Source organism: Limulus polyphemus, unplaced genomic scaffold, assembly GCF_000517525.1.
Source record: "Limulus polyphemus unplaced genomic scaffold, Limulus_polyphemus-2.1.2 Scaffold649, whole genome shotgun sequence".
NCBI classification, from domain to species: Eukaryota; Metazoa; Arthropoda; class Merostomata; order Xiphosura; family Limulidae; genus Limulus; species Limulus polyphemus.
In genome coordinates this window covers 239,306-260,976 of record NW_013666259.1, presented here as the reverse complement: position 1 = coordinate 260,976, position 21,671 = coordinate 239,306, and the positions used below count along the sequence as shown (strand labels likewise).

At 30.1% G+C, this 21,671-nt stretch overlaps 2 protein-coding genes across 4 annotated transcripts in view; one reads left to right on the top strand and one right to left on the bottom strand.

Annotated features, from left to right (window-relative positions):
- Window positions 1-2,903: 2,903 nt before the first annotated feature.
- LOC106459699 (eukaryotic translation initiation factor 5A-like) lies at window positions 2,904-17,731 on the top strand. 3 transcript variants are annotated; one of them, XM_013919347.2, is made up of 6 exons: window positions 2,934-2,992; window positions 4,575-4,606; window positions 8,698-8,884; window positions 9,769-9,873; window positions 10,286-10,423; window positions 13,053-17,731. In XM_013919347.2, the coding sequence occupies exons 3-6, from the start codon at window positions 8,720-8,722 to the stop codon at window positions 13,113-13,115; spliced, it is 471 nt and encodes a 156-aa protein (XP_013774801.1). In that variant the 5' UTR covers window positions 2,934-2,992; window positions 4,575-4,606; window positions 8,698-8,719; the 3' UTR covers window positions 13,116-17,731. The 3 variants fall into 3 exon arrangements, with proteins under 3 accessions (XP_013774800.1, XP_013774801.1, XP_022241935.1); XM_013919346.2 differs by lacking the exon at window positions 4,575-4,606 and having other exon boundaries at window positions 2,904-2,992; XM_022386227.1 differs by lacking the exons at window positions 2,934-2,992; window positions 4,575-4,606 and adding an exon at window positions 3,066-3,131.
- Window positions 17,732-17,957: 226 nt separating this feature from the next.
- Window positions 17,958-21,671, bottom strand: part of LOC106459695 (msx2-interacting protein-like) — a 98,299-nt gene continuing 94,585 nt past the window's right edge. The window contains 3 exon segments of the mRNA XM_013919342.2: window positions 17,958-19,551; window positions 20,218-20,376; window positions 21,192-21,392. Of these exon segments, the coding sequence (XP_013774796.1) occupies window positions 19,423-19,551; window positions 20,218-20,376; window positions 21,192-21,392 (489 nt within the window). The 3' untranslated portion in view covers window positions 17,958-19,422.

Below are 21,671 nucleotides of genomic sequence, written 5' to 3'. Positions count from 1 at the left end.
AGAGCATTCGCCAAAGTACATGATAATTCTAGAAACGTTGCGTCACGTGGTCATGTGACTCGCTGACGCAACAATATTTTTGATGGTTTTCTTTCTTTGGTAAGTTATTTTAAATTATCTGGTAAAAATAATTCAACGTCCAGTTCACTTAAAATTAGTTTATTTCCTCCTCCTTTAACGTTTTTACAAATTTGAACACTTGTACACGGTCTTAAACTGTTGTAGGCCTACGTTACAAATGACGTTAAACCCCCTATAACAATGCTGGAATTAATCTAAAATAATTTTATTTGTACAAAGTACTCAATAAGCACAACCGCTAACACATATCCAAATACTTCATGAAAACACACTGACTGATTCACTCAACAGCCTTCTTGGAAAATTCACTAAAATCTTCATAACTATGTCGTATTTATAGTCCAGCTTAGAGTGTACGAGAAAAACTCAAGTCATCATTAAAATCCGCAGCTTCCTACAGCTAACAAACAAATTACAAAATTAGAAATATAGCTGACAACAATATGAAGTTTAACAGATAAATATAGCATCTAGTAACTTTACTCTACACAGTCTTTACTTAACAGGTGTTGAGCTGTAATGTTAATGAAAACCACATTTCTTGCCTCTATTCTGAGATTCTTGATTGTTTACAACACCAAATCTTTACAGAAAGATATCAAAAGAAAGTTACCAGATTATATCTGATAGCCAAAAGCTATTAAAGCATACATAACTTTAAGTTGATAAAAAGTCAAATTTGCGAAAGTCGTTTTTGCATATTATAACAAAAACATATCCACCTGCTGTGAAAAGTTACACAATGTAAGAATTTCCCTAACTTAGATCTATTACAAATTAAGCAAACAAAAACATGAAAGCTTAGATATTAAGGATTATTTGAGTTTATACCGCTGCGCAAAAAAAGAAAGTATATATGAGCATTTAAAATTTATTTTTTTATGTCTGTAGTATTTAAAGCACAAGGCAGTGATACATGGTAAATGCTGAATGATCACAATAAAACTGGCTAAGAGAAGAAAAGAAAAAACTGAATATCTCATTGAAAAATATATGTTTGCAAGTGTGTCACTATGGCAAATTATTTTGCGAATTTTTAATTGACGTGTTTTTATAACTTGTTCGTTCATAATGTTTGCTCGTCTATTTAACAAAAACGTTGTTTGACCTTACTTTAATATAAATATTAGAATTATTATTTTGTATATTTTTTACTCATCGCTTGTGTTTGTGTATTGCTCAAACTATAAGTAATAAATAATATATTACTTATTTATGAAGTTCAGTTCTGAGAGTCCTCTCTACAAAAGTTGTTCAATGTCCCCCAATTCCATAATCTGGCCTTGTGAACAACCAACAAAAAACTAGAAGCCGATAGAAAAATTATTCTAAGCTAACGAAAAATTAAAAGAGAAAATTGTGTTCTTAGTACTTAGTTTAACCACAAGAGAGAAGATCTAACACTATGGTTATTCAAAGTATATCATATTTTCTTATGGCAACATTTACTTTTAACCAGATAGCTCTACAAATGATAAACTTTGCCCAAGCCCTTTTAAAACATACATTTGTGTGCTTATATAAATATATATACATATAATTTGGTGTATATTACTAATCCAGTCAAAGACAACCGTTTTGAATAAATTAGTAGTATGACTTTTTATAGTACACTACTACATAGCAATATCGTTAAATGACCTTAGCGATTATAAACTTGATAAATAATTATCACCCTATAAAGCTGTATATTTCTTCTCCAAATTTTTTCTTTTTTCAGTTAGTGTTATAAAGTTATGGATGTAATATGTGCTGTTAATTTGAATTATTTTCAAATTTTGTTAGATAAGGTATTGTTGCGTATCTGTTCGTTTGTTAATTCCGGTATAAATTCTTTCCGAGAAACTTCAGCGATACAAGTCCTTTCTTAATTAGTTTATTCTTTCTCGATACAACTTTGTAATATACAGAAATCCACAGTCACTTTAAACTTGACTACGTTTATGAACACACGCTATAAATCACAGTGATTCACACACTCTACTTTGCTTGACTCAATTATCTCTCTCTATCTTCAATTTCTCTCCGCTTTATTTGCCGGGCTTATATACTAAAAAAGAGGGCGCCTGGAACAGACTAGAGTTGCCAGGAAAAGTCATGATTCTTCTAGAATCTCATCACGTGTTACCAGCGTCACGTGATTTCCTCTGTCGTAACAGTATCCTTAAACCTATTATAGTAGATGTTTTATAATAATTATTATTATTTAAATGAAGGTAACGCTAGAAGACCAAATGATTGAATTTCACTTTGTTTTTCATATTTTTGTTAATGTGGAAGTTATAAATAAGACTGAGATGTATTTTTCTCTGGCATAATTAACGTTTCGATGCAAAAATCCAATACACTAAAGCTTTCGTTAAACAAACACCAAACTAGACCTATACTTTTAGTGTATGTAATAACAGTTTTCATTTTTCGTACGTTGAGTGAGTATAAAAAAAAAAAGATTTTTGAAGTATTAGGAATTTTCGTTTTGTTCTAACGGTAGTAAACGCTTGTTTTAACCAATTAGAATATATTGTAAAGATGAATAGTATTTGAAAAAAATGTATAGCTTTTAATTTGAGAATAATGAATATCCGACGTTTACACTGCACTTCACCTCCCACGAACTACGAAAAAACGAAATGTTTGGCTCTAAAGCTGATTCCTTATTATTATTTGTAAAATGGTCTGTTTCTTGTTAAATATTATTGGATTTAATTAAATAAGGATATTAATTTTACTTTTTTAGATAAAACTGAACAAAAAAATGCATATTTAGATACCATAATGTAGCGCCATCTGCCATATCTTTACTAGTGCAGGACACATTCGTTTGTTCAGATATTTACAGTGAAGAAGTCTTTAAAAAATTTGTTACTTCATCTTTCGCCGTCTCTGATATTGGCGCCAGGAGGAGTCACATGTAAGTTTGGATCTCTGTTGTTGGAATAGTCATTTTGATTTCCTGTTTATATTATAAACTTAATAATGACGACTTAAAATAAAATTATATCTTTACATTTGTTTCAGTATAGCTGTGGTTTAATATATCCTCCAATCTGGTTAGTGTTATATTAGATAAGATATTAAACATTGATATGTTAAGCCTAACTTTTTTTTGTGGTGCTAGGCGTATACCGCCATATTGGAAGCAAGTTCTAAAGCCTGGCACATAATTATATTTTTGCCCTAGGGATATTTGAAACGTAGTAAGTTGCATATTACTGGAATATTGTTGCTGTGGAGAAAGAAAACAGTTGTGTGTCATTAGCGATACATTAGCTTGAAACGTTAATTAGAAATACGACTGTTTAAGCTGTGAAAAGAGCTAATACTAATAGAGTTATGAGAATTTATTAATTTTTTTCCGAAAATTTTAAATTTAATTTTAAGAAACTAAGGTGGTTATTATCCTATAACTATAATATCTTATTTAAGTATGTTTTTGAATGCAGTGGTCATGTTAAGTTTCCTTTTAAGTTATAATATGAAATAGAAAGACTTTTGGTAGTTAGTTATGACCACCATTTTGGAGTGTTGTTCGCTAAACTCGGTGTTTTGGAGGCAATTGTTACTGGGAAGTTTGAATGATGTGTTAGTTTTTCTTTTTTACTACAAAGAGATTAATATTTTGTCATTTCCAATATTTCCACAAAATAATCAGGATAGGGAATATTTCTGAGAAACGTGCTCTTTTGTAAAACAGAAGGTAACACTTGGCAGTAGTATCTTTTGTGCTCAGTCCACCTTTTAACATTTTTCTTGCCATTAATGTACAAATATCCTTTTTTGTTAGTTTCAACATTATCACTGCCAGCTGTTTCTCATAAGCTCTTTTGGATTTCCTACATTCATTTTTTAACCACAGCTTTCCAAATTTTTCTGTAAATCTTCCATTTTGGCAATATAAACTTCATAAAAGCTGTTTTTTCAAAAAATGTACTAAACACTCTGAAGTTAGAGTTTATAGTTGAAGTTTCATATATTGTGATCTGTGATGTCTGAGCATTTGTCTGCCTCCCATTTGAAAAGCTGAGTTTGTAGATAAAACTCAACATTCACTTTTGAAATTACAGGAGAACAGGCATGAATAATATTGATTGCAAATTTTATTTTGCAAGTAGGATATTCTATACAAAATTGTTAGGAGTTAATCACACTATCATTCAAATTTCAAAATGTGAAGTAACTTAAAGAATAGAAATACAGATTTACCTTATGTTGTTGTTGAGCGAATCTTAGCAAGACAGAAATTCTTAACAATTTCTTTTCGTGGTGAGTGGTGTAAGTAGTTTAGAGCATTAGCTCTGAGCGAAACCAAGAGTGCAACACAATTAAACTTTTCCCATCACTGGGGATGGGTACTTTTGCTTGTAGACTATATGATCATTCCATTTAGATTGTTCTGTAATTGAAATTAGTATCACATCTGCCTCTGTTAACCAATGCTTCCTCTCATTTATGCATGAGTAAATTATAATTATATCCTTCTTGTCTATTTTTAGTTGCAATATTCTTAAAGTACCAAAGATACAAGGTATGTTGAAGTCACCAGAAAGGTTTGACCATTAATAAATTTTTTTTACATGTTTACAAAAAACCACTCTGTCTTTATTTTAAATTTTTATATAAATTTCAGTGTTGATCAAATGTGTTTTGAAAAATGAGATATGTATTCAATTAATTTAACTGACACCTGATGTAGTCCTACAGCCAAAAATAGTCTTGTTTTTTAAAGTACTAGGTAAAAACTTATGCTTCATATACAAAACATTTTTTTGGTTCAGGTAATTTGTATTGAATGCAAAAAATTTATAAAATGTAAAGACAGTGCTGTGTATTTAAAGTAATTAAACAGTGATCTGCATAGATTATTTGCATAAGGGATTAGGTATATAGAATTCTGAACAAATCTGATGGCTGTGCTGGGCATCTCAATGAATGTGAGATTAAACCTATTTCAAAACACATAATACTCACCAAACATCCCTAGTACAAAAAATACTGATCCAAATGGTGTGATAAAAATGACAAACTGATTGACTTGCCTAGAGACACCAGATCTAATGGGGCTTTCAAAACCTGGTTATTGAGGACAAATATTAAAATTCATCAGGGTGGTGGTACCAATACTCTGAGTGTCTATAAACACACACAAAGAAATTCACACACAAAAACCTTAACACATAAATGCTGCTGTCTGAGATGGGGCTCTTTGGGATGACAAATTCATTCCCCAAATGCCTTTCCCTTTGCAATGCATAATAATATTGACACCCACCTCTCTTTTCTGCATATAGTGATGTATTTTAAAAAACTTCCCATGCATGTAAATGCTTACTTTTTAATTTTATAACTTGTGGTTTGCTTTGTTTAGTTGAACAAAGTTTATTAACTATAAAAAGTTATTTCAGAATGCCTTTAAATACCCTCAGAAGAATGCTACATTCAGTAAATGATATATTTTGTGACATCGATTATAAATCAGAAAATTGTTGAATATAAAAGTGAGATTACTGGTTGGCACAGAGTTACATATACTTGATTCTTGGGATTGAGTTTCAGATGTTATATAAACACAAGTTATATTTAGATTATCAAGAATGTGGTTTCTTCAGTGTATAAACAGACAAACTTTACAGGACATGCCACTTGTTAAGAGGTGGAAAAGAATAAAAAGTTTATTTTAGCACAGTATTCTAATGCAAGATGAGACAACATATTTTGAATAAACAAAATGTTAATTTCACCCATCTGTAATTGCACGTTAGGTGAAAAAAAAATGTAACATTGCCAGGAAAAAATAACAAGTAGGATTTTGTTTGTATTAAACTATAAGTAGAAAATGTTTTCTAAGTATTCTATTGAATCAAGAATTAAGTTTTTTTATTTTCATATCTTTTAGCAAATATACATTGTTTTTTTTTATTCTTATAGCTTATTTACTTCCCATAAAGCACTGTGGGATATCGGCTGAAATCTTTCTTACTAACGCACAGTTGATCAAATACTTTCTCTTAAAATACCTTAGAGAAGTAGTAATTGTAGTTTATTTATATTCAACACATCTTAATAACATTAAATAGATCTTTATAAAAAATATTATTCATCAACTTATTCCATAACTTATACGTGTCAATTATATTTTTAATAAAAGCTACAAAAAATCCAATTAACTAAACTAAATAATGTAGACTAAGGTGCTCATTTTTTGTTTCACAGTAATATGTAGGCATTGTTAAGCTTCCAAAGTGTAAACAAATTTTCCTAGGCCTTATGATGACTAAATTTCAGTTGTAGCCGATTTATACATAATTATTCATGGAGTATGTTTTTATAATACTATTCTACATGACAAAGTATAATGTAGAAGAAAAAATATGTTAAATTTTTGTTTTGTTACCTTAAGAAAATTATGTATAATTGATACTTCCAAATTTTAGTGCTGTTTTAATTTATTGTTTATTGAAAATCAGTTAGTACATTTACAATTGTAATTTGTGAAATGGTAAAAGGTTGGTACAACTGAGTGGATAAAGAATACTGCTTCATGAGCATTTGTCTCATGATCAGATTTGTATGTTCGAGACATGCCAGTGCATGTCACGATTTTCAACAGAACACAAATAGGAAAGTAAGGGGTGTGATGAAAAAATAATGCATGCACAGTGTGGAAGTAAATTCATAGTTTACACCAAAGAATATAGTTATTCTAATTATAAATTAGAATGTAACACAAAGTAAAACAACTGTAAATTCACATTTTATTTAACACTTAAGTAATTCATAAGTTGGTGCTGCTAGCCTTAGTAGCTTTGCCATAACTCAAAAACAAATGTAATGCCCGAGGCTGAAAGGGTTATCATATTTCACACATTGTTTGGTAGCAATGGGAATCAAACTTGAGACCCTCGCACTACGAGGCAACCCATTCTCATCACTGAGTAATGTTTGCCAAAAGTTTAAACTCGAATTAATAAAATCAATAATAATGAGAATTTGAAATATTGTAATGATTACCTGAATAGTTGGAGTAATAGAACATGGTAAAAATGTGAAATCCTAATTTTGATTAGTTGATTATTTTCATAAGTCATGACATTAAGCTAAACAAAATTGAATAGTTTAAAACAGTTATATCCTATGAGGGTATGGTGAAGAAAAAAACACAAAGCTGGGTTACATCTTGTACTGTCCCTGAATGACAAATCCAGAGAAAGATCTTATTTTCAAATGTATGTAAAGTTGACTTTCGTACACAACCAGTTTAGTAATTCTGAACAATATTAGTTCTTTAAACTAGAAGTCTGTTCAAGTAAATTGCTAAAAACAAGCTTAAATTGAAGACCTTGTTTTTTTTTGTTTTTTTTACATTGCTGCTTTTGACGTTTGAAAAGTATAAACAATTTTGTCTAAATGTAATCATTATTTGAAAAGCTTGCATTTGCAAAACTTTAATATAGCGTGCATATTTTTATTGTTTTGTGCTATTTACAAGGTCATTCACCACAAGTATTGAAGTTTGATTCTGTGAGGATATTAACTGGAGACAAGTGATCTTCTAGACCATCTTGTTCAGCATGTGTTCTTTGTGCATCTAATTTGTAACAGCTACATGTTACAGTAATGTATGATACTGTCTTAGTTGTCATCTTCCTACTGCTTTAGTATACTAATATTAGTATATTTGTTGCAATAAAAAACAACCAGCATAGTGCATCTGAATCAAAATTTTGTAATATTTTATTACAGAAAAAAGAATTTCATTAACACCAGGAAGTTAAATCTTGTGTATTATTTATAATTTTAAGAGTAAAAGTAAAGAAGAATGCATAACAATATGCCAACTGTGCTGTATCTGCCATATCCAGTGCCTACTAGACCTTTTGTTTAGTAACAGGGCTCATCAAGCCGGCTGGGATGTGACAGACGGTATTGGCTTAGATACAGAAGATACTGAAGATGGAATCTGACAGAATTCCGAAACGTTTATCCATGTCCCCTTTTTGTCAATAAACAATGTTGTATATCATAAGTGTCGTAATCTTGTTTATAATCAAACTTAGTTTTCCTTCGAACACATCGATTGCTAATGGTTTAGATACTGTTTATATTATCGAATTATGTAACTGTAATAGTGAGGACTACATTAAGTCAGTGAACTGTGTATAAGTCACAAATTAGAATCAGGGTAAGGATTAATAAGATATAATTTATTTTTACTTGAATTAACTTTATAGTTTTATTATTCCTGGAACAGGTTAAGCAACTACAGTGTCAATGGGAGAAGACTATGTTAATAAATAGGGTTATATAAAAATGTCAACCAAATTATATGTACTACATTAAATGATGATAAGGCCTACCCAGTTTTAGGACTCAGTGTTATGCATTGGAAACAATCTTTGAGATTTGATGTTTTTTTAAGGATGTCACAAAAATTTAAATTGGTGATGTGAAACCCAATTGTGTTTAATTGTACATTTTTCATGTAGTGTTTTACATATTTTTCTTAAAATTCAGGTTCAGTAGTTAGTTGGTTACATGACAATTCCAAGGTTAGAACTTTTATCAGATATGTTAAATTTTTTATAAAAGGTGACCATTTGTAATTTCTGATTATATCAGAGCAACCAGCAAAAAAAGTAAGATGGAAGATGATACAGTCTATGACAAGGCCAGTGCTGGTGCTTCACAAACTTATCCAGCTCAGTGCTCCTCCTTGCGTAAGAATGGTTACGTGATGCTGAAGAGCCGTCCATGTAAAATTATGGAAATGAGTACTTCAAAAACTGGAAAGCATGGTCATGCAAAGGTAGATTTTAAAATTATCTACTTCATGTTATAAATTTTTATAATTACAACGTCAACAAATGTTCTTTTTTTGTGGAATGAACTTGCGTAAATAATTGGATGATTTTATGTTACCTCATTAACCAGTTCATACAATGTATATATATTTATTATCATCACAAATTGAAGAGTATTATATAATTATGAATACTAAAATAAAGGTTTTTTTTTTTTGCCTTGATTACTCACTTTGAAACTTGTTAACATAATTTGAAGTTTAAATTGAGTCTTGTGTTAAGTGTGTAGTTATTTTTGTTGTAGTTCCATAGTTGTTTATATCCCAATTATAATGCTAGTTATATGTTTTATTGTATTGGGAAATACTCTACCATGTTACCAAGGTTTCATCATAAAAGCAGTGAATACTATTTTAGTAGTACTGAATTACATTTATTTCTGGGGTTTTAAATTGTATTTCTTAGTTAAGATAAACTATGACATTGTAAAAAAAATATCTTTGTAAAAACATGTAGATTGTGTATTGTAGTTGACAAATTAAGGAAAATTATAAAATCAGCTATATGTGTTTTTTATTGTATTGAAGATCTAACTTCTGTTAACTTGCCACAAGTAGTTGTTAGCAAATATTCATGACAGTTATTTTATGGATGATTGTTTTTATGCTTCTCTTCACTTTGGAGATATAATTTATGATATAGGTATCTGAAAGCAGAGATAAGTTTTAAAAATTAAACATATTATAAATAATGAATATCAGAAATACATAATGCATATATTTTAGTGTATGCCCATTTTTGATAACTTATGAAATCACTTGAGTAGTGATAATTTTGTGTGAAAATAAATTACCACAGCAAGATTTGTAAATATAAGTTTTATTTCCAGGTTCATCTTGTGGGTATAGACATTTTCACTAACAAGAAATATGAAGACTTGTGTCCATCAACTCATAATATTGATGTGCCTAATGTTAGCCGCAATGATTTCCAGGTATGTAATCTGTTCATTATGATTGGTTGCTCTTATCTCCTATTGTGTAAGATACTATGAGGAATTTGATGCTATTTTTTTCTTGAGTTCTGAAACTTTTGCTACAATTATAGGAAAATATACTAGTCACTTGTTTTATCAATAGATAATTTTAGTAAGTCTGGTGGGAGAGGGATGGGTTTATTATGTCCACAGTGAAAGAGTGATAGTTTTAAGTAAGTCTGTGGTGGAACAAGGGTGGTTTTAAGTAAACCTGTGGTGAAAGAGGGGTGATTTTAAGTAAGTCTGTGGTGTGGTTAATTTGTACTAAAACTTCGTATTCAAATTTTAGTTTTAGTAAATAAATCGCCTGATTTATCATTCTTCTTATTTCTAATGATATTTTTCTTAACCTTCACAATTATTTTAACAGCTTATTGATATCAGTGATGATAATTATGTTACTCTGATGGACGACAAAGGCGAGACTCGTGATGATCTAAAGATTCCAGATGGTGAGCTGGGACAGAAAATAAGGGAAGATTTTGGAAAAGATGAGGCAACTGTTATTGTGAGTGAAAATATTTTTTTTTTCTTTGGCAGGATTTCACTGAGAATGTTAGGAACTTGTTCATTAACTGTTTCCGAAGTAAGAGGTTTTTGGAAGCTATAATTTTGAACAAGTATCTTCTGGTTTTGGAAAGATAAACATCCATCTTATTTGATGTTTTTACTTCAAAGAAATGTAATCATTAATCCTATTCATACCATAAGGTCATGAGCATCTCACTGTCTTTTTACACTTACATTGAAAATTTAATTAAACAAGTTTATTCTCGTATGTCAGTAAGCATGTTAGTTTAAATGCAGTAGACTTGGGACATTATATTCTAGTACCTGTTACATATTTTTTTGTTTTAAAATCCATATTTGAATAGAACATTGTGTGTGAAGAAACTAGTGTTAAAATAGACTTGCATTCTTGTGTAAGTCCAAAATGTGATTTTTGGTAAATTTTTTTATTGTTATATATTTCTTAACAAAAGTAACTACCTTCTAAAAATTAAACTTTTTAGGTTAGATCCAAAAATAAGCAAGAAAAATTTCACAAGACCAGCATAACCTAACTGCATCGTGTGATTAGTAACCTGATTGGTTGTTTACATTAAGATCTGCTGTGGCTAATTGTCTATCATGTACTTGTATATGGGTATAAGGGCATTGTGAATAATAAAATTAAAAACAAGATGTTAATAGATTAGTTAGGCTGATTTGATAACTAATTGTAATTGTCTGTTATAATCTGCAATCATTCTGGAGAAAAAAGTATTTATTGTATTTCATATTTTTCTTTGGTTTTGATACAGTTAGTGTTAGGGTAAAGAAAATATAAAAAATGTTATTATTCTTAGCATGAAAATCATTTTTCGCTGGGACTGACTTGACAGATTTTATGAAGGTACATATAGTAAATTCAGAGTTAAAGTATGTATAGTTTCACACACTTTCAAAAAGGGTCAAATTGACCCACTTTGTATGGAAAGTTAATTTTGGGTACTTTTTAATTTGCTGGGACTTATAGCTGATTCATCATATAGTAAGTTAATTTAAAATGTTCATCTGAATCATGATTATTTTTTCAAAATAAAGTTAAATATTTAACTTTTGTGTTTTGTTCTTAATTAAACTTTGCTATAAAGATTGAAAAGAGTTAAGCTAGTATGAATTGGGAATTATTTTGTATATATTCACCATGGCTACAATTTATGTGAATTAGGTTTTTGATGCAGCTTTGTCATGAATGAAATTGAATTGTGATAGGTGTGTCCTCTACAAGTTGTAATAATTAACAGGTTTCTATTCATACAGTGTTGTGAAAACAGTGAGTAGTTCTGGCATGCCTGGTGATTACCACCTCTGGAAATGAACTGTAGCAGAGTACAATCACATGTTGATAATGTACACTTTGATTGGTTGTTAGTTATCTTATAAAAAAAATGTCACATCAGTGTAAAGCCTTTAAAATTACAGGTAGTCATTCATTGGTCAGTAGTAATTGTGTGAATCTAGGTATAATATATCACATAAGCATATGGAAATGAAAGATTCCATGTTTCAGTAGGAGCTGTGTGCCAGATTGGCAAGGGTACATGAAAATTACACTGTTAATAATAAAACTAGTTGAGATAATATAATAGAGAGCTCTGAAAGTGATATTATGTATTATGGCAGGTTCTTTACGAGATAGCTGATGGTAGAGTACAGATTTTTACAATGACTTTGCTTTAAATAGGTCTGATTATTACCTTGACAATAGTAAGGTAAACTTGAAGTGATTGCAGTGGAAGTGTAGCTACTCAAACCACTGCTGACTTCAAAAGGTTGAAATTGTCACTGTAAAAAAAGTTGATGATGTGTGCTCTATAGATGAATACAAGTTCTAATTGCTGGGCAACATTTAACAACAGATTGTTCAACAGGAGAATGGTATCATAATCAGCATACAACATGCACAGTAAATAATATGATCAGAGATGTTTGTGAGGTGTCTGATGAAGTTAGTTACTTAGTATTACAAGACATTTTTTTTTGTATGTTTATGGTGTGATGATATAACTGAAGTAGTTAATGTATGTTTTAAGATTTTAAAGCTGTCAACAGTAAAGGATTATGCACTTGTGTGTGTGTCATAGCTGTACGTGTTTAAATTTGTTCTTATTGCTCAAGATTGTAGGTTATTGGATGATGATTGATATCATAATGAATTTAGTGTTCTCTGTAGTTAGGTTTTGCCTGTGAAAACTACTGTAGTGAAACATACCACCAAGATTTAGCATTTTGCTTCACATCATTTTGGTGAAATTACTGTTGCTAGTGGTTGTACTGACCTGTTTATTTTTCAGTAAAGAAAATTGCTTTATACCCATGTCTTCTTGTTAGTACCAAGGCCCATGTTGTGTGATGTTAACGTTTAAACAAGTTATTGTGTAGTTTGTTTTTATTGTGAATTGTATGTGTTTTATGTATTGAAGCACGTTTTTGTTCATCATGACAAGTAAGGCTGTAAAATACAGCATCCACATATTTAAGGCAAAATGCAGGCTTACCGTAAAAGCTGTAACTTCTAATAAAATAATACTTAGTCATTAAGTAATCTCCAAATGAAACTATTAATTATGTTACATTGTTTTTCCTGCTAGGTGACAGTACTGTCTGCTGTAGGTGAAGAGGCTATAATTGCCAGCAAGAATGCTACTAATTGAACCCAATTAGTAAAATCAGTGTGCAGTAGGAAAACTGCTGTGTTGCAAAGGATAAGGACGTATTCTTGGAAATGTGGTATTCTGATTCCATACCATCACACGAGGAAAAAAATATATATATTGTAGATATAACCCTAAGTTTGCTTTTTGTGAGAATGGTATATTTTCATTCTAATGTTACAGCAGGGAATCAAATTTTAAAACACACAGTATTCTCTTTATTTCTTTAGCTTAGTCTGCTCTATATATGATTTTTGAATAATGCTATTATAATTGACATCACCTGAAAAATTATTGGAAGTCTCTGTCCAATTTCTCAAGGATTAATTTTTATAACTTTGTGTTCTTAATTGAAAAGTTTTGTAAGTGATGGTACGTATTTTCAGTACATGCAGTATAATTCCTTATTCAGTTTCATCCAAATTGCACCCAGATCGAAAAGTTTAAACAGTAGGAATTTATATAAAAAATGTAAATCTATCCTGTTATCAGATTGTTTTTTTAATTAACAAATAGTTGGTTTAAACTAGAAACCAAAAAATGTTGTTGCAGTGCCCATTAGGCTAATTTTATACAATATTAATAGGCTATTGGTTAGAAATCTAAAGCTAAAGAAAAAATACTGTTTGAAAAACGTTTATGGCAACTGTGCTTTTGAGCTTGAATAAATTAGAAATTCTTTACAAGTCAGTGCACAATTTTTGATATTTTTACCATATGCAAGGTACATCGAGAGAAAAATACTGATTATTTTATAAATGTTATTTTAATCCACTGTGAAAGTAAGCTGCTTACCAAAAAGTATTTTTGTGTTAAGTTGTACATATTCCCTGCATTATAAATATAATTAAATTTGTTTATTAGCATTATTTAAAGTCAGTATTCATCAATATACTGATGAAGTAAATATCCATTCATTATAAAATAAGCAGATTTTTTTTTCCAGTTACAACTTAATCAAAAACTTATTGCTCTCAACAAGTGATGATGCTTTAAAGATTTTCATCAGAGTTTTACAGATTTTTAAGTGTTTCTGTAGTCAGATAAAAATCAAGTACATAGTTAATATTTTACTTGGTTGTGGTAGATTTAGTTTGTAGAAGACTGAAAATGTATTTAAAAGACGACTTCATGGCCAAATTTGACTGTTTAAAACTTGGTACACAACTGATGTGTGGTTTGTAAATAAACAAACTTTTAATTATTCACTGAAAATACTCAATTATAGTGGTACAGGTTATTTAAGAATGAGATCCTGAAGGAAGATTCCAGACTGCTTCAAATAAACATTTTTAATTCAAGTAATTCAATCTGTATGAACTTACAAATTGTTTTATTATTGAAACTCATCAACATATTTCAGTGTATTTGCTAGTTAATATGCAAAAATGATGTATCAGTGGATTTGGAAAATCTTTTTTTTAAGATATGTTAGTAAAACTAGAAATTACTATTACTGAAAGAAGCTTACTAAGAAATTGTGTTGCACTATTTAGCTAAAGGGTAATGTTCCTGTAAGATATATATACTGATTAAGCTGGTAATACAAGTTCAATTTCAAATGCAACTTTGTCAGATAAGTTTTTCTACAAACTATATTTTTAATTACCTTTGTTTTGAAAATAGTGTCTTTAAGAGTTTTTACATATGGTGACAACATTAAGAGCTAACTGCTTATTTCACTGGCTTAGATTCTCTTAAATTGTGACCACTGATGATAAAATAGAAATCACTTATTTTGATTTGAAAAACTAATGTAGGTTTAGTTAGTTACTTGACGTAAGGTTTTAGCATTTGGATATGACTTTATCATGGTTAATAGCTTATATAATTACCTAAGACTAGATTTTAATTTCATGACTACTAATTAGTTTATGTCCTGTGTTTTGGCTGTCTTCAGGGATGTTGTGGTATGAAATTTATTGGTCTTCTTGTTAGGAAGGCTGGTGAACCGTTCTTTGTTTGAGAGAGAGGGCAAGAGGTTATTAACCAAAACTTGGATATGAACTAGTATTTAGTAACAGTAATAATGGACTTAGGCAATAGTATAGGTTAGTAACCACAACATTAATAGTTTTAGAATCGGTTTAACAGGTATATTTTTTATGGCCTTTATGTAAAACATAAGTGCGAAACAAAATAAAAAATCATTAGTATTGAAAAAAATTCAAAGTTCGATAATCAAATACTTGTCGTGTGATGTACGACCATTAACATTTTTTATGTCCTGAATGATAAATGTATGTCTGGTGTTAATAAGTCATATTTTTTTGGTAAAATGAATTTATATTTTGTCTTATATTATGTAAAATACTTAATTTTTGAAAGGGTTTATTATTCCTAAAATGGTCTGGTAGTAATTCTTTAAAGTTTCAACTGGTTTTATAGGTTTAGTGTTCATAATATACTGGATTAGCAGGTTAAAAACAAATACTTGGTGTGTTTAATCTTTTTTTTCTTACTCACTTTATTTATTATACTGTTTTATGGTTGGTAAATGATAGGTATAATATTAATCCATTTTTTTTACTTTTTTAATCGCATTCCTTACAAACAGCAGTACATTTTTATGATATCGAGTTAAAATCTTGCAAAATGGTAGTTTTATCCATTATTATGAAAGTAAAGCATTCTAACATGTTTACTGGATAAGAATCATTTGACTACTGTGTGCATGATACGTCTGAACTGATTCGTGACTGCTAACCCTTTTAATGTATATTTAAACAAGTTTCTTCTTCTAGTTATCTCATGATTAGGAAGAGCTCATGGTATTACCTAAATGTATGTATGGAAGGAAAAGACATAATCATGCTAATTTGAGTTTGCAAAAACTTCCAAAGATTTGTTTCTGGTAGTAAACCAACCATGTTGATACAGCAGATGTTAAAGTGAGGCTAGAAGAGATTCTTTTCCTTTTCTTATTAAAATGCTGAACTAATGATATGAAAAATTAAGTCTCATTTTGAGTTATTTTATTACAAGTTTTTATAGTAAGTAAGATTTGTTTTTAGAACAGATATGATGTTTCAATCACTGGTGTGATCATTTTGAGGTTATCTTGTGTACTTGAGAATGATTGCACCAGTGATTGAAACATCCTCCCATGTTCTAAAAACAAATTTTACTTACTGTGAAGAGTGGATTAAATACTATTGTAATACGTGTTGTTGTTGTTGATTACCGAGATAGTTGAATAATGTTAATAAATCTTTCATTTATACTTGTACTAGTTCCATTTAAGTCGTTTTCTAATCATATTTCAAGTTACTATGAAGATTAAATTGCTATTTTTATCAGTAGTAATTGTAACAAAACCATCAACATTTATAACCAAAGAAATATACAAAAATATGGTATAGTTTCTTTGAGAATGTTTGCATTCCAAATTTTGTTCTTTTGCAAGTTAAATATTATAAATGATTTAAATCTTACACGTGGATGGTTCAGAGAAAAAAAAAGTTACTGTACTTTATGGGAGTTCCGACATCTAAATACTAGCTACAAATTTGTCTACTCATTACTGTGAGTGTATTACCACAGAATTCTATTTGCATTGTTTAGTTTAGAATCTATTAACATAGTTTTGAAACTGGGATAAAAAGTTTTCACCATACCAGTGTTTTCTTTACTAGATAAGGACAGTCCCACATATGAACTGACGTGCATTAGTTTGTTTATTTTTATTAAAATCTACCACAAGCCATTTTAAGATTTGTTGATAAATTGTGTGGTGTTATGTAATTTTTGTACTTGAAAATTACTTCTCTGCGAGTTATATTCTATAATGTTCCAATATTTTTTTTTTACCAAGACAAGACTTAAATAATAACCAACCTATTTTTCTGAAAGCTACAAATTCCCTTCAATTGTTTAATATGAAAAAAAGTACTTTTGTAAAATACCTATAACTTTATTTGTAGTATTTACGTTTATTGTTATTCCTATCTGGGAATAATTTACAATGATTAAAATTGCCACTCCAAAAATGCTATGAATAAAAGTAAAAATGAAAATTTTGAATACCTATAAATTGAAGTAAAATATTTCTAGTTAATAAAGTTGAAATATTAGGGGTGTAATAATGCAATAAGTTAAACTCACCATTGAAGGTTGTTTCATTAGTGATCAATTTTCTGTGTATAAAGATTATCACTTGGGTGTAATAAGTATATCAACAACTCCTATGTTCCTTGGCAGTATATTGATTTTGAAAAATACAGCAATGTATGGCTCAATATGTAAACGCTAAAATTCAAAACCTTTCCTCTGGAAGAGCTTCTTATATCTGAGCAAAAATGTTAAAGCCAGTATTGCTATTAAACTTTGTGAAATGCTGCTACTGTGGACAATAATATATATAACATGTTCCTCACATTATAAAGCAGTTGTATATCACAACCAATGATATCTTTACTCAGATTTGTTTCCAGTATCTACTGTCAGTGTTTCAACTTTACTAAACTTTCTGTAGCATAACTAAACACACACTTCTGCTGGTTTTAACGTGTTTTCACAAAAAGGTGGTTTTTAGCTTCTGTTGTTTATTTTCACACAAAATGTACTGTGATTTATGTGGGTTGTACTGTTTATTAAAATATTTTCTCAGTTGTGGAGTAATGGTTTGGTTGTTTATCCATTTTGATGTGTGTGTATATGATATAATAAAAGTATTTAAAGACATTTTGTACAAGTAAACATGCGAGTCACAAAAGTACAAACAGAATACACATTCTAATGAGATAATGGTGGCAGTTTCTGTTGTTCTGTCCTCTTCCAGATGCTTAATATTACAATCTTGTTATTGTATATTAAATGACAGAGAAATAAAGACAAAAAGGCTGAAAGTATCTGACAATTTTTTTCAACAACTTTACAAGCTTTTCTTACTTTGAAAGCAAATGAAATGGTGATAATAAGTGACAACGTGTCTGAAGATGAATAATGAATGTACAGATACAAATACAATACATGTATATACAAATTATACAGATGTCACTTTAACACTGATAACTTGACCATTTGTCCAACTAAAGTAATGAAACCATTGTTATGCAGTATTCACATGCTACTTAAAAATCAAATTATATTACTACAATGCCTGTACAAGTTGCAATGAAAACTACTAGTACTTGAGGGGGAAAAATACTGTTTTCTCCTATGATAACATAAATAGTTTAAACAAAAGAAATCTAAAGGCTGTACAAAAACAATAGCAACAGCATTATAACAAGTGGATCTGAACTGAAACCCTAACAAAGTTACCACAAATATCTGGAATAGTGACATGATCACTATATATATATACTGCCATGAACTGTACTATGCCTTCATGTTAAGCTCTCCCAAAATCTTCTTACTAGTGAATATGGCATTAATAATGTACACTAGGTATACACTAAAGTCATTAACAAGTTCTGCCGGGGTGGTTTTTCAATCTTGGTATTGTCTATTTTTCTGCACTTGGTCCTAATTAAATGCAGGATGTGTGCTTATATTAGACTTCCCTGAAATTAGCTTACATACACAAATGAAATGTGTATATATTTTTTTTACATTAATCTGATAATATTTACACTGTACATTATCCCACTATATAATCATATTCTGAATTTTGCAAACAAATTCTTTGCTTGGACAATTTCTTCCTCTCTCTCTCGTTAATGTCTTTCTTTCATGGTTTCTGTTGACACTTGGAAAATTAGTCATCGAACACTAGTAAATGCAGAAATATAGATAATAGGTAAAGTTGTGCAATACAATTTAACAAGACTTGATGGAATTTCAACTGCATTTCATGAGGAGAGAAAACTTCAAGGGTGGAGACACTGATAAAAATCCTTCACTGTAATCTACTCATCTTGGCAGTGAGCTGTAACAACATTTGAGCCATAGGTAAGCATTGGTGACATTGTCGTTTTAAGTATGTACTCTTTTTAACCCTGCACAAAGAACCTCATCAATCATCACAGTTGTGCTATATGTTTCACAGTGTACTGTAAACATCAGCAACACAGAGGATTAAATTTACCACTGTATAAATCACGATAAAATTTATACTGCCTTAATAAAACTAAATGCCTTGAACCCATCAGGCGTTTAGTTTCAAAAAACATTTTTTTTTCTTTAAAAGTGCAAATGGTGGAGGAATTTTACATTTCTATAACAATTCAGCAAATAATTTGGCTGGATGGCATAAAGCCTGCATTCCTACCAGGATCAAATATATAGAGAATGTAGTGGTCAAACTTGGATTATAGGTTTCTAGTTGATAAACCCACCAGATGATCCCCTCTCTTGTCCACAGTTACACAGTAGCAATGATTATCAAGAGATGGGCAATGTCGCTCACACTATGGAGCAAGTCTGGAGCAATGCGTGCCATATTTTCATTAGAGAAATCACAGGATGGGAAGATGTGAATAACATAGGCAGCCTAAAATGAGAAAGGTTTTTTAAATTCATCCAGTCTTTTCAATTACAACTTTAATATCAGTATTTCAAAACTAGACATTGAATTCCAGTAATTTTTTTACTGACACAACTGGTCATTTATAATCTGGAAGAAGAAGAAAAAAAAGATGTATTTTTTCTAAATATTGTATAATAATGAGAGAGTGAATTTTTCAAATAAGAGAAATTCTACCAACAGAGAAAGAGACCTAACTCGGTAAAGATATGATGTAAAAGATAGAAAGTATCACAGGCAATAACCATTTTAGAGCAACAAATGATAGATCAATTATTCTTTCTGGTAAAGAGACATACATGTATATCAAGGTATAAGTTCATGACATTAACATAAAAGCTAATAAAATCAAATGCTTATTTTTTAAAGCAAAGCCACATTGGGCTATCTACTGTAGGGAATCAAACCCAAACTTTTAGCATTGTAAGTTAGTAATCTTACCTCTTTCCCACCAAGGGGACTAAAGAGATGATATCAGAATAAAGCATGACAATTTTAAAACCTTGGAAAATTTAAAAAAAATAAAGCTGAAGATCATGTACTTAAATATTCTGTGGAAGAAACTTTTAAAACTGGGGGTGAAATTATCTGTTGTTAGCCTAAATAAAAGCTTAAAATTATGTGTGTAATTACCTGCTGGGAGCCTGGAGCTGCAGCATTAACAATACCAGCAGCCTGTTTGAGTTGGAGATAATTGATGAAACCATTACGAAGGTTGTTGGACTGCTGGAGAACATCCATGTGATCTCGGCCACACGGTAAAGCCAAGAGTATGCAGTGTTCTTCTAACATCTGGTAAAAAGAAATGTGATCAGTTCATTATAGTGTAAAACTGGTGTATCATTACCTGTTATTTTATAATAGGTGTGATATTACATCAAAATAAAAGGTAATAATAATTTTTCATCACAGCCTTCTTTAGTGGCCAAAGCACTTGTTTCCAGCAAAGAGTTTATCATGGCACTACTATTGTGTATTGCTGCTAAAGATCAACCTGATTACAAAAGTCTTGATTGAAATGCTGTTTATATCAGTTGCAAAATAAGATGTTATTTATTCAGAACTATAAAGCAAAAACTATCTTATGTCATTATCGTGCCATTCATGTGAATTCCTTTGCTAAACAATTAAAAAGAGTTTTTATTTTAAGTTGTTATGTCATAAATGTAGTTGGGCCTGGTAATTAAGGCACTTGACTCGAAATTTGAGGGTTGCAAATCTGAATACATGTTTGGCAGACCCTTAATTCGATGGGGATTAAGGTCGAAAGTAAAAGTAGCTAAATTCAAATAAATCTTTCTAATACTCTAATAAAAACTAAATATTGAAGGCTTTATGCTTGTACTATTTGATTCTAATATGACATCACTTTTTGTGGCATGATTTGTGCTTCTATTTAGTTGAAGCCAACAAGCCTCATTATAGGCTGCAATTACAGATCTGTGTTCTGTAAGCCTAATGATTTATAAATCATGTCTACAAATGTAGAAAAAAAAAATGCATCTAGGTAAAAGAAAAATGTTATTAATATTCTAGTACTATATATTTATATCTGTGTGTGTGACACATTAATTATTATCAAGAAATCTATTAGCAGAAGAACATACTTGCATCTTCCTAGCAACTCCTTCCAACTGGTTCTGTTCTAATCTCATCCTCTGGGCTATTCTTACTGGAGGAGTACCCCCTTCTGTCATAGTAGGCAAAGATGCTTGTGCAATGAGAGGGTTTCCAGAGACAAAGTGCATTTGTACAGCAGCTTGATCATTTTTTAAAGCCAGCAGTCCTTGCCACATCACTGGATACCTCTGAGATGGTGAAATAGATATTTAACTCAAAAAATTCAATGTTATGTTTTAAAAAAATCCATTTTACATATTTATTTTTAACTAAGTTAAATGGAAATTCACATGCTTTAAAAATTCAAAATAGCAATTTTTAGCATCAATACTTTTGTTCCAAAATAAGGAACACCAATACGTAAATGAAATCAAGAAAAATGGGAACTTCGAACATAAATGAAAAAAAAACAAATGAAAACCTTTAAAATGTAGAGTAATAGAGCATAATGTATTTTAAAAAATATA